This window comes from Schistocerca nitens, chromosome 3, assembly GCF_023898315.1.
Source record: "Schistocerca nitens isolate TAMUIC-IGC-003100 chromosome 3, iqSchNite1.1, whole genome shotgun sequence".
In the NCBI taxonomy this organism is placed as follows: domain Eukaryota; kingdom Metazoa; phylum Arthropoda; class Insecta; order Orthoptera; family Acrididae; genus Schistocerca; species Schistocerca nitens.
The window spans coordinates 833,105,802-833,127,656 of NC_064616.1; the positions used below are offsets into that span (position 1 = coordinate 833,105,802).

The window sequence follows — 21,855 nt, forward strand, 5'->3', positions numbered from 1 at the left end:
TCCATGCCCGAGGCAGGATTCGAACCTGCGACCGTAGCAGTCCCGCGGTTCCGAACTGCAGCGCCTAGAACCGCATGACCACCGCGGCCGGCGCACCATCCAGAGGAAGGTATACATTGTAGGTAGTTATTTCCTACATCATTCTTATTCTGACAGCCACAGCTTCAAGAGGGGTTTGAAGGGGCACAGGTACTCTGCAGACTGAGTTTAGGACAAATGCAAACTCCACCTGACAACCAATTATAGTCACAACAGTTCCTGTAGTATCCCTTATAGCTGCGGAGGGCAAAGCAGAAAGCAGGTGTAAAGCTTAACAGTTGCCGTAGCTCAGCCAGGCGGTGGAAAAAAATCACCGCAATTCCACTGGAGGATGATGTGATTGTGAGACTGGGAAGGCATGGAACATTCAATGAGGCAGTTTATGCCTCAGGGTCACCTGCTGCCACCAACTTTTTGCCTGAGCAGTCTATATCCATTTTGTCTGAGGGCCCGGTGGGATCTAGGTCCTCCGCATACACCAGAACGTCCCCTCATTTGCAGATGCAGAGCTTGGAGGTAGCAGTGGTATGGGTGCCACTGCAATTCCCTTGGTCTTGGGGACCTTCTTTTCTGGTTTCTCTCTCTGTTCCTTGGGTTTCCCTGGCTGGGAGGACTTCACTGATTCAGTCTTCGGGACTGAGGATGAGCGTGAAGCACTATGACCATCTACTTTTGGTCTCTTCAGCCACTGGCAAGTGCCATCTTTCCCACTAGCAGAAACCTGGGAAGGGAGTGACACAAGGGACCCCTTCCTAGTGAGAGTAGCCAAAGAAGTTGTAAGCTTAGAAGTGGGGACAGACGTCCCTGTTGGTTGGAGGGGGGGGGGGGGGGGGGAGTTGTTGAAGTAGGTGGTGCAGGAGCAACAGGGAGGGACAGCACCAAGCCGGGTCTTATGTCTTATGCCGTATGTATGTCAAAGAAACCTCTTCAGGAGAAACTGTCTTAACGTAGCACTGTCTGTGCGGGCATGGAGGTTAGCGTACTCTGGATCTGGAGGGCTAAGCCAGCTGTAGCGTAGCTGCCAGCAGGGTCACCTGTGCCAGACAGGCTGAAGGGGAGGAGCCAGACCAACTGTGTCCCAAAACGACTTATCGAAAACCTGTCTCCTATCCTTTTCCTATCCCTAGCCCATCTTTTTTCATTTCCTTTCCATTTCCCCCACTCAACCAATGGTGGCGGTTAAACCACATATAGTGGTGTGGAGGAAATGCCAAGCCCATATACCAAACGTAGGGTAAATCGTCAGTGCCTGGGCGATAAGGTGGCAGCCTCACCAAGGCAATTTGAAGCAGTGGGCTGATCACCTGCACCCTTCTTAAATTACCCCATTACTGAAACCGAGATGAGAATACAAAACCGGATGGATAAACTAATGACAACCTTTGGTATGAAAAATAATATTGCCTTTTAAAATATACAAACCTTGAGTGATAGTAGCAAGCTGAAACAAGTGACCAGGGAAATGAATAACTATAATCTTGATATCCTGGGATTGAGTGAAGTGAGGTGGCCAGAGTTTGGTGAAATACAGACATTGGATGGAATTAAGTTTTTATACTCAGGATGTGAAGAGGAAAAGGAACACTGGGATGGAGTTGGGCTATTGTTGACCGAGGCAGCAAAGAAGAGACTTCTAGAATGGAGACCTATGTCTAGTAGGATCATGACCACCAGATTTAAGATGCGGATCTGAAAGTGACCCTCATCTAATGTTATGCCCCCACAGAGACATCAGATATCGAGAAGGAGGAAGAGTTCTATTATCTGCTACAAGAGACTGTAAGGAAAGTGAGCAAGAAAGATATCCTCATTGTTATGGGAGACATAAATGCCAAGGAGGGAGATGACAATGATGCATTGGAACAGATAATGAGGGTACATAGCTTGGGTAAAATGTATGATAATGGGGAAAGATTTAGTGACTTCTGCTCAAACCATGACCTTGGAATAGGAGAGGGGGGGGGGGGGGGACGACCTTGTTTCCTCATCGGAGATATCATAAGAATAAGATAACATGGGTATCCCTAGATCGTATTACAGAAAATCAAATTCACCACATCACAGTATCCAGGAAGTTCAGGAAGAGCCTGGAAGATGTACGGAATAGAAGAGGAGAAGATGCAAGGAGCAACCACCATCTTGTTACTTCCAGTTTCCAAATGCAGATTGTGGCTTCCAGAAAGAAATTCGAGCCAATAAATAGAAGATTCGACATAGGTAAACTGAAAGATCCACGGATAGCTGAGGGGTTCCAGCTGGAACTCCTGAATAGATTCCACACGCTGGAACTGGAGATGACAAGAGGATAAGGACATGGATAAAAAGTGGATAGAAGTTTTGTGCAAGTAAGTGAGAGACAACTTGGCTTTAAAAATCGTCTGTTGAGAAAAAAATGGCTCTAAGCACTATGGGACTTAACATCCGAGGTCATCAGTCCCCTAGAACTTAGAACTACTTAAATCTAATTAACCTAAGGACATCTCTCACATCCATGCCTGAGGCAAGATTCGAACTTGTGACTGTAGCAGCACCGCGGTTCTGGACTGAAGTGCCTAGAACCGCTTGGCCACAGCGGTTGTCTGTTGAGAGATTGGGTGTCCGAACATACCTGGAGGAAGATCACCCATAGAAAGGAGGCCAAGGGAAGAGTAAACCAAAGCAGGACCAGACAACAAAAAGCACAGGCACAAGCTGATTATAGAGCAGCAGATAAGGAAGTGAAAATGCGTGTGAGAAGAGACCACAGATGATGGATAGATGAACAGGCTGATAGAGCAGAACAGGCAGTGTGGAGGGAGGATGTGAAAGAACTATATGGTATCACTAAGATGCTCTCAATGAAAAGCTTCCAGAGGAACCAAGCAGTAAGGAATAAGAAAGGTGAGATACTAGCTATACATGAAGAAATATCACGTAGGTAAAAGGAACATTTTAGCAAATTTCTAAACAGAGACCTTGGCAGTGAGGTAGAACAACAAGAAGAAATGTAATACAATGATCCTAGTTGCAGCATTGGTGTAAATGCACCTACAAAAGCAGAAATTCATATAGCGCTGACACAGATCAAGGATGGGAAGGCACCAGGACCATATAATATAACATCCGAGATGCTGAAAACAGACTTGTACACTATTTTGAGTTATTGCACATCCTCTTAGAGAAGATATGGAGAAAAGAGAAACTGCCAACCGACTGGAAACAAGGTATTATCGTGAAAATACCCAAAAAAGGCGATGTTACTAACTGCAACAACTGGCGGGGCATTACCCTATTGTCAATACCAAGTAAGGTACTTTCGAGGAAGCACAACTGAGGAGAGAGCAGGTGGGTTTTATAAAACATCGAAGCTGTGTGGACCTAATAAATAGTTTCAGAATTATTGTGGAACAAAGCATGGAGTGGCAAAACACTCTACTTTACCTTTATTGACTTTGAAAACTTGCAAAATATGGCATTCCAACAAAGATTATTAACACCATCAAGGAAATGTATGAAGACTACGAATGCCAAGAACTACATAATGGATAACTAACAGAGCCTTTAAAAGTAAGATTACAACAAGGGTGTATTCTTTTCCCAACACTATTTCTTTTGGTGTTGGACCATGTAATGAAGAGAGTGATGGGGGGGACGGAAGACAGGTGTGCAATGGGGGATGCGGAATAGGCTCAAAGATCTAGATTTCCCAGACAACCTCTGCTTAATGGCACAATGATATTGAGACATCAAAGAGAAACTGGCCAGGTTACAGAGAGAGGCAGAAGCTGCAGGCCTCAAGATCAATGTTTGCAAAAGCAAAGAAATTTGGATAAATTCAACCATCACTACTAAGCTGGGCATTAATGCAGAGGACGTAGAACATGTCAAATCTTTCCTCTAACTCAGAATTATAGTCACGACTACAGGAGGCACCAAGGTCGATGTCCGTAGTCGCATCCGCAAAGCAAATCGTGTGTTTGTACAACTGTACACCATTTGGAGATTTAGGAACATCTCAAACAAAACCAAACTCTGGCTTTTCAATAGCAGTGTGAAGGCTGTTCTGTTGTATGATTGCGAAACTTAGAAAGTGACTAACCACATAAAAAAAACCAGCTCCAAGTTTTATCAACTGCTGTCTCCAGTGTATTTTAAAAGTGAGATGGCCAGATATAATGGCAAATGAAGATATTTGGATAGAGACAAATCAGCAACCACTCAAAATGCAAATCAAGGAAAGAAAATGGAACTGGAATGAGCATACATTTAGGAAACCAGATAGTGCTGCTGAAAGGGTGGCATGGGACTGGAACTCTCAAGGAGTTCGAAAACATGGTCATTCCAAATAGACCTGGAAAAGGACAATCGAGAGAGAAGCTGCAGAGGGAACGACAGGAACTAAGTGAAGTGAAGTGATGTCAAAGAAGACTGAAAGGTGTTGGCGTATAGCGAATGCCTGTCAGATTGCCGTTTCCAATCAAAGTAAATGGTCAGTTTTAGATCATCCTTCCTGATCAGGCTATTCAATCAGTAACTGTCGAGACACTGGGTTCTTGCCAAGCTTAAGGATGTGGATAACATGCTGTCTTGCCACTGCAAGAGGAAGGCACCCTTGACCCAAATGTGATTTAAGACCCTGAGTAGATGTTCCCTCTGGGTAATGTCAAAGTTCTGGATCATCTGGTTGTGGATGGAATCCGGGCCTGGGGCCGTGTGATGTGAAGAGGCAAGAGGCTGCACAAATTCCCATTCGGTGAAGAGTTCATTATAGGCTTCAGCTCGGTGGGTGTTTAAACAGAGGGGGTTTCTTCAACGACAGGAAGAGGAAGTCAATGCCATCGCAAAGTGTGTCGCGAGATGTTCTGCAAGGACCAATGAATCAGTACAAAGAGCACCCCGCAGTGTAAGACCCTGGACTGTTGATTGTCACTGGCAGCTTAGAGGGCTATGGAACTTTGACAAAACCTGGGATGAATAGGTGTACGTTCCCAAGGAGGAAACATACCATTCCTAGCAGTGGAAACTGCAGAGAAGAGGGAGGGGGAGAGGAGAATGGGATGGGGATGGGACCAGGGTAAGGAAGAGGTGGGAGAAGTAAGCATGTAACAGAGGCAAAAGTAGAAGAAATCTACACTGGGTGGAGTGTCACATTTTTGGCGAGCCTCAGCATAAGGTAGACTATCGAGGAACTTTTACTCTTGGATCTTCTTTTCTATTTTGTAAACTGAGCAGTCTGGCTATCATGGAGAGTAGAGATCATGACGATTTAAACACCATGGCAGAACACAGGGGCTTCCCTCATGGAGTGGGTGTCCACAGTCACCACACAGATGGTCCCCTGTACAGTGGAAAGATCTACATCTACACGATTACCCTGCTATTCACAACAAAATGCCTGGCAGAGGGTTCAATGAACCACCTTCAAGCTGTCTGTCTACCATTCCACTCTCAAACAGTGTGCAGGAAAAACGAGCACTTAAATTTTTCTGTGCGGGCCCTGATTTCTCTTATTTTATCGTGATGATCATTTCTCCCTATGTAAGTGGGTACCAACAGAATGTATTTGCAATCGGAGGAGAAAACTGGCAATTGAAATTTCATGAGAAGATCCCACCGAATGAAAAACGTCTTTGTTTTAATGATTGCCACTCCAATTCAGGTATCATGTCTGTGGCACTATCTCCCATATTTCGGGATAATACAAAAAAGCTGCCTTTCTTTTAACTTTTTCAATGTCATCCGTCAGTCCCTCCTGATGCTGATCCCACACCGCACAGCAGTTCTCCAGAATAACGCAGACAAGCATGGTGTAAGCAGTCTCTTTAGTAGACCTGTTGTGCCTTTTAAGTGTTCTGCCAATGAATTGCAGTCATTGGTTTGCTCTACCCACAACGATATCTACCTTTTCTTTATTCAGGGTCAATTGCCACTTTTCGCACCATACAGATATCTTATCTAAATCATTTTGCGATTCATTTAGGTCATCTGATAACTTTAGAAGGTGGTACATGAAAGCATCGTCTTCAAACAATCTAAGAGGGTTACTCAGATTGTCTCGCATGTCGTTAATATAGATCATTAACAATACAGAGCCTGTAACACTTCCTTGGGGAACATTGAATACCACTTATGTTTTATTCTATGACTTTCCATCTATTACTAAAAACTGTGACCTTTCAGACAGGAAGTCACAAATACAGTCGCACAACTGAGGTGATAATCCATAGGCACATAGTTTGGTTAGAAGACACTTGTGAGGAACAGTGTCAAAAGACTTCTGGAAATCTAAAAATATGGAATCAATTTGACATCCCCTGTTGATAGCACTCATTACTTCATGTGTATGAAGAGCTAGTTGTGTTTCACAAGAATGATACTTTCTGAATTCTTGCGGACTATGTGCCAATCAATCGTTATCTTTGAGGTACTTCATAATGTTCGAACACTGTATATGTTCCAAAACCCTACTGCAAATCAATGTTAGTGATATGGGCCTGTAATTCAGAAGATTACACAATTTTGGTAAACATTTTTGGAAAGCAGTGATCAATTAATTGTTATATTTTGACTAAAGTTCAGTCTTGATCACTCATGTATGTTTTAATGATATAGGTAACCGGTTTCTGTTCTTTCTACAAAACCATCATCAGACCCATGGCTCCCTTAGGATGGTAGGCGGAGCTCTCCTCGCTGCTACGCAGCGAAAGTAGAAAGGTGTTTAGTTGTGAAAGACTTAATATATGCATAGTAACTAAATTTGCTATGGACCATGTAGATATTTCATGTCAGATAGGAATTTGTTTGAAAAGTAATATTAAACCTATGTCAAATTTAAGATTCTACAGTGAATATTAATAGAATGGTTATTGAGACCATTTACTTTTACTAAGTCCTCAAGGCAATAGTGTGTTTTTTTATCTGTTATATTTATGTAAATAGTTTATTCTAATCTGTTAGGTGGTGGTGGTGGTTAGTGTTTGATCTGTTAGGTCCAACCTTGACGTGAACATACTGCATTCAGGTGCCGGAGTTCATTGCACTCGTGTGGCAAAGTATAGGTTGTGTGTGTCCGTTAAAAGTTACTCATACCTATTTTCTTGAACAAGAATGTCAATCATTCTCTTGCCTAATTAGGCTGGTGACCATTTTCCTTTATCCTGTGAACAGTGTGGATAGGTTAAATATTTTTTAACATTGTTTAAATATTTATGTACTTCTGATTTTCATTTCCGATAAGCCACCTCCATTAGGTATATCACGGTCAGCACAACTAATATCCTTTCAGAGGGTAACACTGCTCTGCTTATTCATACTATAATTACTTGAATAAAAATAATTTCATGATACGAACTTCCTCCAGCTTTGAGGTTATGGTATAGCAGTAGTGGACAGTAGTGTTATAAACTACCAAGTTAATCCCAAAAAAGGGGACTATATAATTAATAATGAAAGTTGCAGAAGTCCGGAGGGTACGGAAGCTAGTGTCCAAAACTCAGACCAGATTCAAGCACAAAAGCACAATCTCCACCAAGAAGACCATCTAGCAGAAAGGTAGAGAGGGGAAAAAAAAGAACAGGGGAAATAGACTTGCAACACGGAAAGGAAGGTAGTACTACAAGAGCTGTGACCCTGTCTTGGCCAAGCATGTAGTGAAAAAAGTGATGTGACCCCCTGGAGCAGAACAACTTTTCTTGCTCCCCTTTTTCACTCACAGGCATTTGGCCTTTACTGCCCAAAGGACTGTAATATTCTTTGCAGTTGCTTGGCATCTGAACATCACAGACCTGACCATCTGGCTTGGGGTGCAGAGTGATATACAACACACCAGGGAACAGGTCATCTTTGTAGGAGGTCACAAAACTTTTCAATGGTCACACGCTCCACAGCCAGCCAGTTGACTGTACTTATATTACCACCACCACCACCACCACCACCACCACCACCACCACCACATACCTGTTCTGAAACTGCTCTAAATAAACAAGATTCATCTCTTGCTGTGTGCTTGCGATAAAATCCATGTGACTCCAGCCACTGGTCCATTGGATCAGAATTCTTTGCACAGAACTTACGACGTGCCATGATCTGCAATAAAATAGACTGGATGTTATTTCCTATAGGGTGAGTTGAGGAAATGTATTTTTAATCCCACCCCTCTCCCCTTCCCCTGCCCCCTGATACACTAAGCTATCAAGCAATGGAAAATGGCATTCTATCAATACTCTCAAAAATAAAATGATAAATCTTCTGTCCTTAAACCATCTCTAACAACACACACAAACCACTGTAGGATGTCAGTGCTCTGTATTCTTCTGTAAAACAGATGCAGTGGAATATCAGCTCTTAAAATAATTTTGCCCCCAACAAGGACACTGGTGTTGCCCTGTTAGTCCATTTTCCACAACACTGGCATGGTTGTTCCAGGGACCAGTCTAACAGTTAGGGTGAATCATTCCTGATTAAAAACCAACTTACCTGTTTACAGGAAACTATCCCACTGTTCTTTGATTCATGTCTAGTGCATGACACACTACATTCTCCGAGCCACACAACACCTTTGTTCAGCAGAAATACATTTGATGAAACATTGAGAATAAATCCTAAAAGGTGACTACACACATTCTGATGGAAGATTTGTGATACAGGTGTCTGGCATGAGATCTATAGCCAGTGCAAGTGGGACACTATTGGACACTTGAGGTAAGAAAGATTCTGGGCTGCATTGTAAAACATGGCTGATCCTGCCCACATGGCAGTTTATTGTATACTGCCTACTGAAATCATCTTCACAGCTGAGAAATTATGCTAGGAAGCCCTTTCCATAGGAGCAGGATTTTCTAAGGATAAGTTAATAACAAGGTAATTCTTCCCAAGAACAATTCCCTGCATAGTGGCAGTATTTCAGTTGTTGTTGTTGTTGTTGTGGTCTTCAGTCCTGAGACTGGTTTGATGCAGCTCTCCACGCTACTCTATCCTGTGTGAGGTTCTTCATCTCCCAGTACCTACTGCAACCTATATCCTTCTGAATCTGCTTAGTGTATTCATCTCTTGGTCTCCCTCTACGATTTTTACCCTCCACGCTGCCCTGCAGTACTAAATTGGTGATCCCTTGATGCCTCAGAATTTGCCCTACCAACCGATCCCTTCTTCTAGTCAAGTTGTGCCATAAATCTCTCTTCTCTCCAATTCTATTGCATCCCTCCTCATTAGTTATGTGATCTACCCATCTAATCTTCAGTTTTCTTCTGTAGCACCACACTTCCAAAGCTTCTATTCTCTTCTTGTCTAAACTATTTATCGCCCATGTTTCACTTCCATACATGGCTACATTCCATACAAATACTTTCAGAAATGACTTCCTGACACTTAAATCTATACTCGATGTTAACAAATTTCTCTTCTTCAGAAACGCTTTCCTTGCCATTGCCAGTCTACATTTTATATCCTCTCTACTTCGACCATCATCAGTTATTTTGCTTCCCAAATAGCAAAACTCCTTTACTACTTTAAGTGTCTCATTTCCTAATCTAATTCCCTCAGCATCACCCGACTTAATTCGACTACATTCCATTATCCTTGTTTTGCTTTTGTTGATGTTCATCTTATATCCTCCTTTCAAGACACTGTCCATTCCGTTCAACTGCTCTTCCAAGTCCTTTGCTGTCTCTGACAGAATTACAATGTCACTGGCAAACCTCAAAGTTTTTATTTCTTCTCCATGGATTTTAATACCTACTCTGAACTTTTCTTTTGTTTCCTTTACTGCTTGCTCAATATACAGATTGAATAGTATCAGGGAGAGGCTACAACCCTGTCTCATTCCCTTCCCAACCACTGCTTCCCTTTCATGTCCCTCGACTCTTATAACTGACACCTGGTTTCTGTACAAATTTTAAATATCCTTTCGTTCCCTGTATTTTACCCGTGCCACCTTCAGAATTTGAGAGAGTATTCCAGTCAACATTGTCAAAAGCCTTCTCCAAGTCTACAAATGCTAGAAACGTAGGTTTGCCTTTCCTTTATCTATTTTCTAAGATAAGTCGTAGGGTCAGTATTGCCTCACGTGTTTGAACATTTCTACGGAATCCAAACTGATCTTCTCCGACGTCGGCTTCTACCAGTTTTTCCATTTGTCTATAAAGAATTCGTGTTAGTATTTTGCAGCCATGGCTTATTAAACCGATAGTTCGGTAATTTTCACACTGTCAACACCTGCTGTCTTTGGGATTGGAATTATTATATCCTTCTTGAAGTATAAGGATATTTCGCCTGTCTCATACATCTTGCTCACTATATGGTACAGTTTTGTTAGGCCTGGCTCTCCCAAGGCTGTCATTAATTCTAATGGGATGCTGTCTACCCCCGGCGCCTTGTTTCAACTTTGCTATTTCAGTGCTCTGTCAAACTCTTCACGCAGTATCGTATCCTCCATTTCCATAATACTGTCCTCAAGAACATCGCCCCTGTATAGACCCTCTATATATTACTTCCACCTTTCTGCTTTCCCTTGTTTGCTTAGAACTGGGTTTCCATCTGAGCTCTTGATATTCATGCAAGTGGTTCTCTTTTCTCCAAGGGTCTCTCTAATTTTCCTATAGTCAGTATCTATCATACCCCTAGTGAGATAAGCCTCTACATTCTTACATTTGTCCTCTAGCAATCCCTGCTTAGCCATTTTGCGCTTCCTGTCGATCTCATTTTTGAGACGTTTGTATTCCTTTTTGCCTGTGTCATTTACTGCATTTTTATATTTTCTCCTTTCATCAATTAAATTCAATATCTCTTCTGTTACCCAAGGATTACTATTAGCCCTCATCTTTTTACCTACTTGATCCTCTGCTACCTTCGCTATTTCGTCGCTCAAAGCTACCCATTCTTCTTCTTCTGTATTTCTTTCCCCCATTCCTGTCAATTGTTCCCTTATGCTCTCCCTGAGACTCTCTACAACCTCTGGTTCTTTCACTTTATCCAGGTCCCATCTCTTCAAATTCCCACCTTTTTGCAATTTCTTCAGTTTTAATCTACAATTCATAACCAATAGATTGTGGTCAGAGTCCACATCTGCCCCTGGAAATGTCTTACAATTTAAAACCGGGTTCCCGAATCTCTGTCTTACAATTATATAATGTATCTGAAACCTTCCAGTATTTCCAGGCCTCTTCCATGTATACAACCTTGTTTCATGATTCTCGAACCAAATGCTAGCTATGATTAAGTTATGCTCTGTGCAAAATTCTACCAGGCAGCTTCCTCTTTGATTCCTTACCCCCATTCCATGTTCACCTACTATGTTACATTCTCTTCCTTTTCCTACTATCGAATTCCAGTCACCCGTGACTATTAAATTTTCATCTCCCTTCACTATCTGAATAATTTCTTTTATCTCATCATACATTTCAACAATCTCTTTGTCATCTGCGGAGCTAGTTGGCATATAAACTTTTACTACTGTGGTAGGCGTGGGCTTTGTATCTATCTTGGCCACAATAATGCGTTCACTATGCTGTTTGTAATAGCTCACCCGCAATCCTATTTTTTATTCATTATTAAACCTACTCCTGCATTACCCCTATTTGATTTTGTATTTATAACCCTGTATTCACCTGACCAAAAGTCTTGTTCGTACCGCCACCGAACTTCACTAATTCCCCCTATATCTAACTTTAACCTATCCATTTCCGTTTTTAAATTTTCTAACCTACCTGACCGATTAAGGCATCTGACATTCCACATTGTGACCCGTAGAATGCCAGTTTTCTTTCTCCTGGTAACAATGTCCTCCTGAGTAGTCCCCGCCCGGAGATACGAATGGGGGACTATTTTACCTCCGGAATATTTTACCCCAAGAGGATGCCATCATCATTTAACCATACAGTAAAGCTGCATGCCCTCGGGAAAAATTACGGCTGTAGTTTCCCCTTGCTTTCAGCCGTCCGCAGTACCAGCACAGGAAGGCCGTTTTGGTTAGTGTTACAAGGCCAGATCAGTCAATCATCCAGACTGTTGCCCCTGTAACTACTGAAAAGGCTGCGTCCCCTCTTCAGGAACCACAGCAAGCTTTTAGTACTGTGTTGGAAATGACATCAGTTCCATGTGAGCATTTACTATTGAGTAAATTTATTATTTTCCTAATTTCATTAGGAGAGGTGGGCTGAATTTCAGTTTTATCAAATTGCATAGGTACTGCCCCTTCCATATACTGCCTTGCTTTTCTAATGAATAGCTGGATCATATTTTCTCTACAACACTTACATTATTATTAAAAATGTTTTCTTATTCTGACTTCTTGTTGAACTTTTCATTGTGTTTGATAGAAATACAGTCTTTCTGTGCTCTCAGTTGCCCTGTTTCCCTTTGAACAATATTCCAAATTGTTTTAATTTTATTATCAGATGTGCTAATCTCAGACCTAATGCACATACTTCTAGTCTTTGTAATAACTTTTCTTAATACAGTGCAGTAGTTTTTATAATGTTTCACTGTTTCAGGGTCAGTACTCCTCCTAGCTCCAAGATACATTTCCCTCTTCTGTTTTCAAGATATTTTTATCCCTTTAGTAAGCCATGGCTTTTTACATGGTTTCGTGGAATTATATTTCACTGTATTCTCAGGGAAACAGTTTTCAAATATACTCTCACAAAGGTATCATGAAATAGGTTAAATTTTAAATTAGCATCATGTTCCCTGTACACCTCATCCCAGTCTAACTGTTGCAAGCTTTCCCTAAAATTTTGAATTGTTAAAACATTAATCGAATGCACTATTTTTGGAGGACTGTTTTGCATTACTGTATGGAGCTATGTCATATACTGTAACTGGCCGTGCATCATTATCAGATAGACCCTTCTTGACTGGAAAAGTTTTTATTTGATTAAATTCATCTTGGTCTATTAAAACATTATCTATCAGTGTGCTGCTTTCCTGCACAACCCATGTAGGAAAATCAATAACTGATGTCAAATTGAAAGAACCATGTAATACTTCAAGGTCAAGCTTTCTATTTTACTCTTTTAGAAAATCTACATTGAAATCCCCACAAACAATAATTTGCTTTCCTTTGTCTGATAGATAGCACTATTTTCACGGTTCTTTAACATGATGTTAATATTGCCAGTTGGCGCCCTGTATAGACAAATTATAGCAATTTTTTCCATCCGTGATTTCAATTCCATTTACCTCAATATCTTTCTCTATGGATAATTTTTCATCATATGGCATACATGTAAAATTTATGCTATTTTTAACATAAATGCAACTACCACTATGTTTATACAATTTCTGACAAAAATAACTACCCAATACAAAATTTGGAAAGCATAGCATATGAAGTTTCTCTTTGTCAAGCCAATGTTCAGTAAAACATAATACAGAGGTGTGTTTCATGTCACTTTCCAACAAAATTTGAAATTCGTTTACTTTGTTGGATAGTGATTGTACATTTTGATGAAATACCGTCAGGTTTGGAGTTAAACACGAGTTCTGAAACTTACTATCCTTAATACTTATATTTATATTGGAATTTCTGCCTGGAAGATAATTTTTATTTTCAATTTTCAGTTTTGAATTTTAACCCCCTCCACACGGTATCAGTTTGCCTTGTTCTTAATGATTTTACAGATGTCTGTAACCATTTTACTGAAATTCATTGAGCCTAGTCCGTTTAAAAGCATGCCATCCTTTCCCAAGCATTTGTCACTTACAAATTTTTTGGGGTCAACGAATATTGTGCCGAGTTCGTCACATTGTTCCCTGATAGCACTGTTTATGTTGCTTATATAATAACTGCTTACTGACCTGTGCAGAATTCCACTTACAACCAGTCTTGAGTTTGTGTATAATGCTTTGGCTGAAAAAATGATTTTTCTCGTCTCACTTACAATTTCTTCCTGACTGCTGCTTCGTATTGAATTCGTCCCAAGTAGTCATTTAGAATGCAAATTGAAGAACAGAAAACTTCATCTTTCTCATTTTTAAAGTAGAGAATAAATGAATGCACTGTTGCTTGCTCATTGACCCAGTGGTACCCTTGTATTGCATCCTGAATTACAAATGTAAAATTTTCTGCAAAATCAGTTAGCACTATGCATTCAGTGTCATGAAGTTGTGCTTTTTTGTCCTTCAAAAACTTACTTTGGATTTTAGAAACATAGTGGTGACTTCAGAGTTTTTGTAAGTTATCAATTAAAGATTTGAAGTACTCCTCCTGAGATTTAACCACTGTTATCATTTCTGTACTGTCAGTTGTGACCTACTGTTTGAAGGTAATACTTTCTGGCATTTCCTTATCATTTTCGTGAAACAACATTACCAGGGCATTTATTACACAAACTAATCATGCAGTCGGTGTCACAGACCATTAAATCTAGTAATTCTTTGTAGTTAAGATCACTAAGTTTTACACCCACAATCATCAGTTTGACATTTTGATGATATAAACAAACATATGGAGTGTGTCCCTGAGGATCCAGCCAAAATACACCACTTAGGGCGGAGGTCACAAAATCTTGACCTTCCAATTTTGCATTCAGGATGAGAATTTTTGAAAGCTACATAAAGTTCATTTCAATTTGACAGCACTAGTCGTTCTGCTTTGTTACTTTAACTCCATTTATAACATTCTACTGTTTTCATCATCTTCAAAAAACTGCTGGATCTTTTTAATTGTTTCTTCACTTATACCTACTCCTTTCTTCTTTCCTAAAACTGGAAGAAGAATGCCTTGCTCTTTCAGTAATTTTCAGGTTAGCTCAACCAAACGATGAGAAATGTTGAATCCATGAACTATTTCTTTTCTTGAGCATAAGTGAGGGAGAAAACTTAAAATTTTAACTTTTTATTCTTTACATGTCACTGAACATTTAATTTCTCTATTAAGCTCCAATATTCAGTGGCAGATGATGCTGGTTGTAGGTTTTCTTCTTCTTCTTCTTCTTCTTCTTCTTCAGAAATAATGTTGGTATCTGAATTATTAAAGAACGATTCCACATCCATTCTAATTTTGTCTGAAATTTGTTGTACCTTATTTTCAATAGCTGCTTTTCTTTTTCTGCTACGTATAACTTAGAACAAGGAAAATCCAATATGCTAATAGCTTCCTCTTTAGGAATATAAATGTCATTAACAAGGTTACATGATTCTGGTTCTTGATTCATAACAAATATTTTTGAGTAACACTTTGGGCAGAGAAAATTTCCAGGAATCACATTAAGTTTCACTTGGAAAGCTGTTCCACTCTCACATAACAAGGACAAATGTTCAAGTTTTATTTCATTCAAACCTTTAGTAATAGGCTTTTTATGAACTTTAAGTGGATCACAGCACTTTCTTCCAAAAATGTGGTTCTACTTCAGAATTATTTCTTCTCGCGATACTCGCATGCTGATGTTACAGAAGAACTTACTCAAAATTTAAACAAAGTTTGTCTAACTGCATCGAAGCCATTGAAATTTGTCAAGTTTTTTGAAACTGAGCCATAAAATGTTTTGTGACACACTTCACTTGCTATCTGTCCAACAGAGAACTGCTCATCCATGTTATTGCATTCCAGTTAATTTCTCAAAATTAATCACAAATTACACACAGAACAAAGCACATAACACATTCTACACTCTCGAAGTATGTACATCCACTCTAACAGAGGTTTCAGAACAGACTGACTACAACAATGCCACACCCAGCAATAGTGTAATTCTACAATGCCACACCCAGCAATAATGTACTACTTTATTGATAATAAACCTAAGCGTAAATGGGAATATTTATTACCACAGAACAAAAGCGAAAGCTCCTATTGTTTAATATTGCATTATTAAAAACAAATACTCTAAATGAATATTGGGTGGTAGTGTTATATATACACACACAGGTCCATTGATAGTGCCCGGGCCAAATATATCATGAAATAAGCATCAAATGAAAAAACTACAAAGAACGAAACTCGTCTAGCTTGAAGGGGGAAACCAGATGGCACTATGGTTGGCCCGCTAGATGGCGTTTCAATAGGTCAAACGGATATCAACTGCGGTTTTTTAAATAGGAACCCCAATTTTTTATTCCATATTCATGTAGTACGTAAAGAAATATGAATGTTTTAGTTGGACCACTTTTTTTGCTTTGTGATATATGGTGCTGTAAAAGTCACAAATGTATAAGTATGTGTCAACACGTAACATTCCACCAGTGCGGACGGTATTTGCTTCATGATACATTACCACGTGTTAAAATGGACCGTTTAACAATTGCAGAAAAGGTCGATATCGTGTTTGTGTATGGCTATTGTGATCAAAATGCCCAACGGGCTTGTGCTATGTATGCTGCTTGGTATCCTGGACGACCTCATCCAAGTGTCCAGACCGTTCACCGGATAGTTACGTTATTTAAGGAAACAGCAAGTGTTCAGCCACATGTGAAATGTCAACCACGACCTGCAACAAATGATGATGATGTCCAAGTAGGTGTTTTGGCTGCCGTTGCTAATCCGCACATCAGTAGCAGACAAATTGCGCGACAATCGGGAATCTCAAAAACGGTGGTGTTGAGAATGCTACATCAACATTGATTGCACCAACACCATATTTCTATGCACCAGGAATTGCATGGCGACGACTTTGAACGCCGTGTACAGTTCTGCCACTGGGCACAAGAGAAACTACGGGATGATGACAGATTTTTTGCACGCATTCTATTTAGCGACGAAGCATCATTCACCAACAGCGGTAACATAAACTGGCATAATATGCACTATTGTGCAACGGAAAATCCACGATGGCTGCGACAAGTGGAACATCAGTGACCTTGGCGGATTAATGTACGGTGCAGCAGTAAGGAAGGAAGGACAATTGGCCCCCATTTTATCAATGGCAATCTAAATGGTGCAATGTATGCTTATTTCCTACGTAATGTTCTACCGATGTTACTACAAGATGTTTCACTGCACGACAGAATGGCGATGTACTTCCAACATGATGGATGTCCGGAACATAGCTCGCGTGCGGTTGAAATGGTATTGAATAGCATATTGCATGACAGGTGGATTGGTCGTCTAAGCACCAATACCATATTTCTATGCACCAGGAATTGCATAGAAATTCCTGGTGCAACTGTGTAATAGCAGGCCCCACGTTCACTGGATCTGACATCCCTGGATTTCTTTCTGTGGGGAAATTTGAAGGATATTTGCTATCGTGATCCACCGACAACGCCTGACAACATGCGTCAGCGCATTGTCAATGCATGTGGGAACATTACGGAAGGCGAACTACTCTCTGTTGAGCGGAATGTCGTTACACGTATTGCCAAATGCATTGAAGTTGATGGACATCATTTTGAGTATTTATTGCATTAATGTGGTATTTACAGGTAATCACACTGTAACAGCCTGCGTTCTCAGAAATGATAAGTTCACAAAGGTACATGTATCACATTGGAACAACCGAAATAAAATGTTCAAACGTACCTATGTTCTGTATTTTAATTTAAAAAACCTACCTGTTACAAACTTTTCGTCTAAAATTGTGAGCCATGTGTTTGTGACTATTACAGCGCCATCTATCACAAAGTGAAAAAAGTGGTCCAACTAAAACATTCTTATTTCTTTACATACTACATGAACATGAGATAAAAAATGAGGGTTCCTATTTAAAAAACGCAGTTGATATACGTTTGACGTATGGCAGCACCATATAGCAGGCCAACCATAGCACTGTCTAGTTTCCCCCTTCAAGCCAGACAAGTTTCGTTCTTTGTAGTTTCTTCATTTGACACTTATTTCGTGAGATATTTGGCCCAGTCACGATGAATGGACGACCCTGTGGTGTGATTTTTTTATTTATTTCAGATATCAATGTTGTAATTTTTACAGTACATTGCTATCATATAGGTATACAAACTGTACAAAAATCATTTTTATTCAGTCCCACCTGAGATAACTAAACCCCAAACTTCACAAAAAATGAAAATTTTCAAATTTCAAAAATTCATAAAAAATTAAGGAAACATTTGTAAGTGTTCTTGCTCTGTATGAGGCTAGTAGTGTACGATATCTAACTATAAGAAAAAATACACCCACATAAATCACTCCTTGTTTGTTATTTTTGGGCCTAAAACTGGATTTTTGAAAATTAGGTGGTCATTTTGACTTTTGTGTAATAGACAATGTTGTAGATGACACTTTTCAAAAACAATCATGTCAACTGCAATTTTGTAACTTAACCCACTGCAGAGATATTCCAATTTTCACTGATGTCTCCAGACGGAAAAATTGTCGCGCACCTACAAATAAAACTGGCCACCATCCAGTAAAGGTGCAAGATAAATTATTTTAAAAAACCCGTTTTGAACTGCTCAAATATAGGGCAATCACACATTTAAAAAATTAAAATATTTAAAAATGGTCAAGCAACCATCAATGGACCACTTCATATAGATTGACCCATTAAGTTTAATTTCTATCAATGTTATTGGACATTGATCTTAGTCTAAAAAAGTACTACCACAAGTTTCAGCCCCCCCCCCCCCCAACTTAAAAATTTTGCTATTATCCTAGTCAGTTTACCCTTCCCTTTCCTACTGAGATGCAGGCCATGTCTTGTGAAGTCCCACCTACCAATACCAGCAACAGGAACCAAACCTATGCCTGACAAAGTAGCTGCCCGAAGTAGCTGATCTAGCTCCATACTGACCCTCCTGACAGAGCTGTTCAATTGGAGCCAATCATAGCGCATCAAAACAAGAACCAAGCCAATATTTGTGCAATTTGTTGCAGATGCTATTTTCACCAGGTCACACTCAATATTGTAGCCCTGATTCCTATCAATATTGTTTCCCACTCCACCCACTACCACAACATGATCCTGCTTTGTAAAACCCTTGCACAATGATCCAACATCCTCTACCACTTGGCTAAGACATGCACTGGTGATACGAAGACAGTGGAGCAGAATGGAAAGATTACTGCCGCCAGACTTGGATATAGTTTTATCAATTGTTGTTGAGGTGAAGATTGAAATCAAAGCTCAGTTTCTGAAAAGTATCTAAACAGCATAATTCCAGCATATTTCATGTGGGCAGAACATTTTTATTTGCAAATACAACCTCCATCCCCAAATATTGTAATATGATCTGTGTAAAATATCAGCTATCTACATTGCATCATTATTTTCCATGAAGTAGTACCTTGGTAAAATTAGTGAACTACTCATATACATTCATGAATTAGATCCATCAAATCCAGTTGCCAATCTGCATGCTTAATCATCATGTGAGCACAGCTATAGATATGATATGTTACTTCTGTAGAACAGATCTGGAGAAAAAGAGTTGCCACATTCAAGACAAAATATGATAGATGTAAGAAAGTATAAATAAATTTTGGTCAGAGCATATACATACATAAGCATGGAAAATGGAAGTAAAATTTCAGTCAGTGTACACAAGGCATTTGCAGCGAATTTTATGATATTAATCAGAACACCTTTAAAGTCCTTTTGTCGAATTTAACAAAGAGTAAAAGATATCACACTTTCAATGAGATGTTTGTTCTTTTAAACAATTTTACCAGGAAGTTTTTGATTATTTTACAGATTTTCTTAAAAAGAAAAAACTGTTCCTGTAAGAACTTATTACAACCAGTATATCATAAGTTACTGTCCCCTGTAAACTTTGCAACTTCTCAAAAACAACAATTAATGATATTGTTATAGCCAAGTGTAACAAAATAATACTACAGGACCAGTAGTCAAACCCCCCCCCCCCCACTCATACCATGCCATACAATTACTTACAGCAAGTGGTAATATTGACCAGGAAACAAAATTTACTAAATCGGAATCCGAGATAGCAGTTAATAGCCAAGATCTGATTACTGTAATTTGTCAAACTTCTCAATGAAATGAAATGTTTAAAAATGCTGGCGATATGAATAATAAAATGCAATACAGTTATTAATAATTTTCTCCATCTATTTGAAAACTTTTCACCCTCAAAGTAATTAAGATTAGGTGAAAGTTGAATAGAAAACATGGGTTACTCCATTGGCGACAAGGAAGTGGGACAGGATCACTGTTGTTCACACACGTAAATGATTTGGCAGACCAGTGGGCAGCAATCTGCAAGTGTCTGCTGATCATGCGGTGGCGTACAGTAATATGTCGAAGTTGAGTGATTGTAGAAAGATACAAGACAACTTAGATGAAATTTCTAGCTGGTTTGATGACTGGCAGCTAGCTCTAAATGAGGAAAAAATGTAAGTTAATGCAGATGATTAGGAAGTACAAACCTGTAATGTTCAGATACGGTATTACTAGTATTCTACTCGACACGGTCAAGTTTTTCAAATATCTGGGCATAATATTCATCATTTGGATTTGCAGCTCCTTGTGTTTACAGTTAATATTGTGGGATGTAAGGTACGCCACTTATGCAAAACACCATTTTTTTTCCAAGTTCCCAAGCATTTTTCAGCACCACTGTGCCATCAGTGGGTTTCCATTTTATTTAATCTGTAATGTGAACAGTTTTACTAAATGATTACAGACTTATGTGGATAGTTAGTTCAAACAATAATGAGTTTCTTTTTGTTAATACCTTTACACTTTGCTTGATTTTTCAGGACCACTTGTGTATTATTTATTACAGGTAGCTTTTCATCTGCAACCAAACGATGTTTATGAGACATTTGGTTGGGAGTTAACCTAGCAACTAAACTTGATTTAGTTTGTCACAATATTTCATGCTTATATTCGTTTTCACTTACGTTTTCATGTGGCAAGCCCTTTTATTCTCAGCGTCATGGTGAGGTGTTGTGAAGCACACGTCAATATAACACGTATTTTCACAAATAAGGTCGTAAAAGCACTTTGCACTTCACCAAAACACAGTGCAATTGTGGTTGTTGTGTGTCCCAGCCCAGTCAGTGTTCATTTGTTCACCAGTGACTTTGGCACCAAATTTGAATTTTGTTAACATTTTATCTGTTTGTGTTGTCTTTTTTGTAAAGTTTATTTAATGTGTTAAATAGTGTGCCCTTGCAGAGTGTAGTGTATTCATTTAAATCTGTTTTCCTTCTGCTATTGCCTTGTATACGCGGATGTTTTCCTCAATGGTCAGTTTGCTGTATAGGCTGTGGCTGGGTTTTAGTATTCTTTAGTCTGTTTCTATGGTAGTTGAGTGGTGATTGTGGGCTATTAGGTGGTCAGCAAATGTGCTATGGGAGCTGTTGCATTTTAAAGCTCTGAGATGTGTGTGTGTGTGGGGGGGGGGGGGGGGGGGGGCACTATTTTCATTTTTTTACTGTTTATATATTTTTTTTGATTTAACTTGTCTACCATATGGGTATCAACCATTTTCTACTGTTATTTGTTTTATTGTGTTTAGTTCTTGTGTGTAGTTGTGTTTGTTCATGGGTGTTCTGTTTTCTCTATGGTGCATGAATCTGAAGTTAGTTTGCTAATGTGTCAATGGGTTGGTTGGTTGTAAGGACCAAACAGCAAGGTCTTCAGTCCCTTGTTTCAAATGAGGTCCATTCAAACAGTTTGACATCTCAGAAAAGTCAGAACGATAAAACGGAAAAGGCTAAAAAACGTAAAAGTGCAGTTGTGTCATCAATGGTAAAAACAAGATGAGGGAAGTCAGCAAGAGAGCAACCCCAACGCTATGCTAGAGGCAGGAAATATCCCACCTATGAAGCAGTAGAGGCAAGACCACCTGCTATTTAAAAGCGTTCAACAGATAGAACGTAGAAGTGCATAAGGGAAAAGGAGACTAACCAATTCTAAAAAGTGATAAAAACAGAATACAAGGGAAAAAAAAGAGGATCTTGGCCAGGGAGGGGAGTTGGGA

General features: G+C 39.6%; 1 protein-coding gene across 1 annotated transcript in view; it reads right to left on the reverse strand.

Annotated features, from left to right (window-relative positions):
• The window catches only part of LOC126249443 (uncharacterized), a 163,967-nt gene extending 155,867 nt beyond the window's left edge, over nucleotides 1-8,100 (reverse strand). Inside the window, exon 1 of the mRNA XM_049951097.1 lies at nucleotides 7,975-8,100. Within this exon, the coding sequence (XP_049807054.1) occupies nucleotides 7,975-8,100 (126 nt within the window). The remainder of the gene's footprint in view (nucleotides 1-7,974) is intronic.
• Between the last annotated feature and the right edge of the window lie 13,755 nt (nucleotides 8,101-21,855).